At 37.2% G+C, this 6,643-nt stretch overlaps 1 protein-coding gene across 1 annotated transcript; it reads right to left on the bottom strand.

Moving 5' to 3' along the window:
- Window positions 1-2,703: 2,703 nt before the first annotated feature.
- LOC129798794 (uncharacterized) lies at window positions 2,704-3,988 on the bottom strand. Its single transcript, XM_055842143.1, has 2 exons — window positions 2,957-3,988; window positions 2,704-2,867 (listed from the first exon to the last, which is right to left on the bottom strand). Exons 1-2 carry the CDS (start codon window positions 3,757-3,759, stop codon window positions 2,864-2,866), a joined length of 807 nt encoding a protein of 268 aa, XP_055698118.1. The 5' UTR covers window positions 3,760-3,988; the 3' UTR covers window positions 2,704-2,863.
- Window positions 3,989-6,643: the final 2,655 nt, after the last annotated feature.

Genomic DNA, 6,643 nt, shown 5'->3' with positions numbered 1-6,643 from the left:
TGAATCATTTACTTTAAATTTTCGCACGGGCTTATCTGATTTTAAACTTTTATTTTCATTAGAAATATTTAAATTACTTTTTAATGCTCTCTTAATTTTTTCAACATTTTTAAATTGTGGGTTAATAAGGGTTAGTTTTGCCCGTGGTACAAAATTAAATATTAATTCCGCAGGGGACACTTTCTTGCTAGTAGTTGGACAGTGATTATAACGCGACAACACTTCGATTAAGACCTTAGGCAACATATGAGGATAAAAGTTCATACCAACCATCTCTTTCCGTATTGCAGTTTTCATTGTTTGAACAGCCCTTTCACAAAGGCCATTACTTTGTGGGTGATACGGCGGACTTTTAAGAACTTTAATCCCTCTCTGCTTGCAAAAATTTTTAAATTCCGATGAACCAAAAGGAGGTCCATTGTCGGATACAATCTCTTGAGGTGTCCCAATTCGAGCAAAGATTTCCATCAGAAACTCTTCAACATGTTTTGCTGAAGTTTGATTCATCATCTTCATCTCTACCCATTTACTAAAACTATCAATAAATACTAAAACCTGTTTACCTGCAATGTGGAAAAAATCCACATGCACTCTTTCAAAAGGATATTTAGCATCTTTCCACTTGACCAAATTATGCGGTTTACTTCTACTTAAAAGCGAACAATTTTCGCATTCCTGAACAAAATTTTCTATGTCTTTATCTATCGACTTCCACCAAATCATTGCTCTGGCCATCATCTTCATGCGCACAATCCCTACATGACTTTCATGAAGAATGTATAAGATTTTCTTTCTAAGCGCTCTTGGGATTAGCATTCTAAATCCATAATAGACGCAGTCGTCTTCTACTGATAAAGATGTACGGAATTTATAATATTCTTTTAAATTTTCAGATAATATATTTGTATTTTCTGGCCAACCTTGACTGATTATTTTTCTCAGTTTTCCCAATTCTTTATCTTTTTTCGAAGCGTTTCGAACTATATCAAAATTAATAGGCTCATTCTGCACATATAAAGATGCAATTCTAAAGCTATCTTCTTCTTCCTGGTTGTCTTCGTGCCTAATTGGTAAGCGTGACAACCCGTCACAATTTCCCTGTCCTTTACCAGGTCGATATTTTATTTCGCAGTCTAAGACTGACAAGAATCCTTGCCAACGAGCCATTCTTGGGGAAAGTAAAGCGGGACAATTCTTCTTAGAATCAAAAATTGATATCAGAGGGCGATGGTCAGTAAAAACCGTGAACTTGTGACCGTAAAGAAATTTATAAAATTTCTTCACCGCGAAAATTATAGCAGCAGCTTCCTTATCCAACTGAGAATAATTCTTTTCCGCCGGAATTAGGGTCCTTGATGCAAAGAAAACTGGTCGCTCCCTTCCATCTTCACATAAATGTGATAATACTGCCCCCAATCCATCCGGTGATGCATCTGCAGCGACAATCAATGGTAGTGCTGGATTGTAGTGGATAAGAATACTATCAGTCTTCAGTAGTTCCTTGCTGTCTTCAAAACATTTTCGCTGTTTATCTCCAAATTCCCACTTTTGCCCATTTTTTCTGCCCCCACCCAGTTCTTGCCTGTTGTTTTTCCCCCCACACCTTTCCCTGGTGTCCAACAGCTCCTCATTGTCCCCCCAATTTCTCCCATCGGTTTTGTTCTGGAGTAAATCGTATAAGGGTCGCAATTTTTCCGCTAAATTCGGAATGAATTTTCCGTAATAGTTTATTAAACCTAAATACGCTTGAAGCTGCTTTAAATTTTTTGGTTCAGGGGCTTTCTCGATTGCAAGAATTTTTTCTGGGTTAGGCATAATTCCTTTTTCGGAAATTAAATGGCCCAAGAATTTGATTTGTTCTACGAAAAATTCGCATTTATCTAAATTAATTTTGATGTTGTATTCTTCTAATGCTTTTAGGACTTTCATTAAAGTGGCTTTTAGATCCCTTTCATTCTCATCATAGATCAAAATATCATCTAAATAACAAATAGTATTCGGAATCTGAAATAATACCTGATCCATGAGATTTTGGAAAATACTTGGGGCGGATGATACGCCAAAGGGTAGCCTTTTATACCGAAATAACCCCTTATGAGTATTAATGGTTAAATATTTTCTAGAATTTTCTTCAACTGAGATTTGCTGATAAGCACTTTTTAAATCTATTGCACAAAAAACTTTGCCTTTGCTTATTTTGGCCAACAATTCATCAATTTGTGGAAGTGGATAGTGCTCTTTATAAATATGCTTGTTTATTGACACTTTAAAGTCAACACAAATTCTAATTTGGTCTCCTTTCGGAACCACAACGATAGGACTAGCCCAATCACTATGTTGAACTGGCTCGAGAATGTCCTCTTCGCATAATTTAATCAATTCCGATTCGACTCTTTCTTTTATCTGAATCGGGATGCTTCTAGCTTTATAAAAAATAGGACTGACCTCATCTTTTAAATGAATTTTTGCCTCAAAATCTTTTATTGGACTTTTACTATCAAAATTACATATACTAGGAAAATTATTTTTAATTTCGCATGCCAAAGTACTTTCAATTTTACTAATATCATTCTGAATTAAAGCACTTGATAATTTTTCTTGCCAGCAGGGGAGGATTAAATTCATCCAATCTCGACCCAGCAATGGGGGAGTATTTTTCTTTGACGCGATCACGTAGAGAAAGAGATAATTATTATGAACCTTTACCTGAGCTTTTCCGATAATCTTTGCCGCGGTGCCATCTGCTTGGCTTAGCTCAATGTTGCATGGTTCCAATCTTTTTTCGGGAAACAATTTCAGGAAATTCTCCTGTCCAATAACTGTGCAAGCAGCACCCGTATCCACCTCGAAGTCCACCCTAACATTATCTACAAGAAGGGATAGAAACATGGGGTTAGTAATTTGGGTGTTACTTGCTGTTTTGATGTTGTGTTGCTCCCATGATGATTGACTCAACTCAGATTTGGTTCTGCAGCAAATAGCCCAGTGGCCTTTCCTATTACACTGCCGGCAGATACTGTTATAAGCTCTGCACTCGCCTCTATTGTGTGATAGATTACAGCGTCCACACACACTGCCACTGGATGATGATTGCTGATTGTTCGATTTTTGCTGCTTCCCCTGAATCTTCTTTCTCGCTCCACCCTGGAACCGTTGTTTCTGCTGGTTTGGGCTCTTTGTGATCTTCTTTTGCGTCTCCAAAACATGAATTGCAGCCCCTCCTGACATGGATTTTTCCATCTGCTTCACATTTCGTCTGGCCCGGAATTCTGCTATGCATAATTCTCTTGCTCTCTCCCATGTGAGGTCTCTCTTAGAGATCAGCTTGGATTGAAGTGGCTTGTCGTTTATACCACTAACCAACCTATCACGCAGACACTCCTCCAGACAATTGTTAAAGTGACATTCCTGTGCCATGGATTTGATTTCCACAATGTAGTCTTCAACGCTTTCTCCCTCTTGGCGGACTCGCATGTTGAATTGGCATCTTTCTGCTATGACATTGTTGGATTCTTTAAAATGCTCCTCCAACGTGTCCATCATCTCTTTGTACGTTGTACTATCATCTTCGGGAGATGCCGGGGCCAATAGGGAAACGAGTTTTGCGTAGCAAATCGATCCCATGAGAGAAATCGTAACGGATTTCTTTTTTCCCTCCTCTATATCATTGGCCGCCATTAAATGATCCATGCGGCGACGATAGTGGTTGAAATTTTCACCCGGGATATAGGGTTCGATGGCTCCCACAAGCGCTGCCATTTTCACTACACTGCACTATTGCACTTTTACGCACCTTTTTACAATACGTGGTACTTAAATCCTCGTCGCCAGATGATATATCTGGCGAGAGAAAGACTTTTGTTGGGTTGGCCTTGTTAACTACTTTATTACTCTTAGGTGGCCGGGGAGGAACAGAGAGCGAGCTTATGACGAGCTCGCCTTTTATAGGACTAATTGTGAGCAGTGCCTCCTGAAGGGCGACACTATAAACTTGTTATACATAACAGTTATGGAAAAGTGTCTCAAGTGAAATTCATAGGAGAATCATCACCATTAAATCACCTTCTCTAAAGTTAAAGCAATGTAAAAAAAATCAACGCTGAAAATAGTCTGTCGTGGTTTAAGAATCTATTTTTATGAGAGATTCTTTATGACTTTCCCAGCACTGCGACTTTTTCCATTCCAAGAACAAAGAGGTGAGCTCCTTCCATTATGCAGATTTTCGCAAATTGTTTCTGTGTGACGATTTTTCTTCAATTTCTCTTAAAATTTACGTGAAGGTAGAGAAGCCATATTCTGAATATAAAATAGCGCCAGAGGTCGTATTCTTCAAAAAATTATTAAATTTTATTATCCATAATCTAAAGGGATTATTGTACAAAATAGCTCAAAATGATTTTCCACTTGAATTAATCCTTCATAAACCAATTCTCGGGACTTCCAACAGATTTAAAAGAGGATTTAATTTGGATTTTGAAGTGTTAATTGACTACTTCTAGGACTTCTCAACAATTTGTTTACATGAAGTGAAAATTGCGGGACATTGCCTCGCTCTTGTCTCCTTCCCTTGCCATACCAAATGAGATCAATTCATTTCATTCTTTTAATCATCTGCATAATGAGACTCGATTATATGGGCTGACTTATGCGGTCAGTACACCATAGGTTTCTATCGTTTACCTGGTGCACCGGTTATGGGAAGACAGCGGCAGGCGCAACCATGATTCAGAATTTAGAAAATAAATTATTATAATGTTCTTACTTCATAACTCTTAGAAAGAAATAAAAGTAGATCTTAAACATATATGGTTTCATAATGCCGTACTTATAAAATTGTATGGGATGGAATGGACAAAAGGAGTAGGGAAGACCGGGGTAGAATTAGCCACTAAATGAAATTTTTCATTATGTAAAATTTGTACAAAAAAAGTTTGTATGAGGCTGATAAATATTTCAATGAATAGGTAGGGAAGTATATATTTAGAATAAAGAGTGGTTTCCTCAATACTCCTTCAAGATACCACTATCTAATACTATACGTGGCTCATTCTGCCCCGGTCTCCCCTACCTAACTAAAAAGTGTAGTTTTACTATCATGTTAATTATATTAAAATTAAATTTTAGCATTTTTTTTAGAACTAAATTTCGAATTGTGGTCTAATGCCTCTTAGCAATATTTAAATATAACACATATAAAATTATATTAATATCGTGGAAAATTGTATGAATTCAAAATTTCGCATACTGGTGCAAAACAAGCAAAACTACAATCTTCTAAGAGGAGAAGCAATTTTCTAAGCCATTTTCCCTGTGATTACACAAAGGATCTTAGCAAAAGGATTTGAGATGTACTTCTTCTGATGTCCCACTTTTCTTATTGCAATACATTACCTGGTAGCAACATCTTTGTAATACAGAGAAAATTTTTTGAAGATGAGGAGACAATTTTGAAACTCAATTTTGCAACAATTTTTCACCATTGCAACACATATGTGGCCTTCAGAATCCACCATCGCCTAATGGGGTCAAATGTCATTTTCCATTGAATATTTCATACTCATGCTGGCTCAGGAGGATCCCACCGCTGGTTTGTACACGAAGGAGCACAACACATTTATGGTTTATCTCTCGTAAACCGCAAGAAAGCCATTTCTCGTAAAATACTATTCATGTTGGACGTTGCTGTGTCACTTTTCATTTGGAAAAGTAGCGTCTCCACCACAAGGTAATCTATATATGTATGAGATGTCTCCAGTTTTGAAGTGATATATGAATGAGGGTGGCTGAGCCGTATGTCGCTCTCATGTTTAACTTTCCCATTCTGCTCCTCCGGCCAACCTTTGGGGCTTCAGTGGAAAGAAAGAGGCTGGTGGATGAAAATTATTTTCCCGGCGGAGTGAGGAGAAACGAAAGAAGTGGAAAATGTCAAATAAATTTTTAGAATATAAACTCAACATTGTGGGTGGGTGTGCCTTCATCTACAATTTACCCTGTCTGTCTCTCTGGCATCTCCTGTCCATGCCAAAAAGATGTACCTACAAAAAAGGCAGTTCTACCATGAATTACCATTTCGTCGGGATCGAAGTCTCAGCAGGGGGTATAACTTATAAATGAGCTCCTATAAATAATGGACACCGCACCAAACACTTTAATCTTTTCACAGAGCTTTGGCTTCGAGGAGAGAAGCTTTTTTTCTGGAAGAAACTTCCGGCACTTCTGGCCGCAAAAATTCTCTAAATGACGACAATGAATTTTCGGCAGCATGGTGCTGAATTGAGGGGCATCTAATTACACTTATTCTGTGCCTATTGAACAGAATCTTAATCATTGAATTCTAGGATATATTTTGAACAATTTGACATAAAAGAACTATTAATTTTTGGGACGATTGAGGTAAGGATGAATCATAAGACTATTATTTGATAAATAATAATAAAATAATTTACGGCACAACGTTCCATAGACTAACTTAGGCCTTCCCGCAAAGTGAATTTCTAAATATTTATTATTATGTCTTATAGGCGAAAGTACTCTCATTTCGAACGTTCATGCCTTCGAATAATGTGAATTTTCTTTTATTTTTCCTAAGAGACTTACACATAATTATCAATAATTTATAATAATTGATAGTAAGCTAACTAAT

Source organism: Phlebotomus papatasi, chromosome 1 (assembly GCF_024763615.1).
Source record: "Phlebotomus papatasi isolate M1 chromosome 1, Ppap_2.1, whole genome shotgun sequence".
Classification (NCBI taxonomy): Eukaryota; Metazoa; Arthropoda; class Insecta; order Diptera; family Psychodidae; genus Phlebotomus; species Phlebotomus papatasi.
This window is presented reverse-complemented; position numbering and strand designations above follow the sequence as displayed.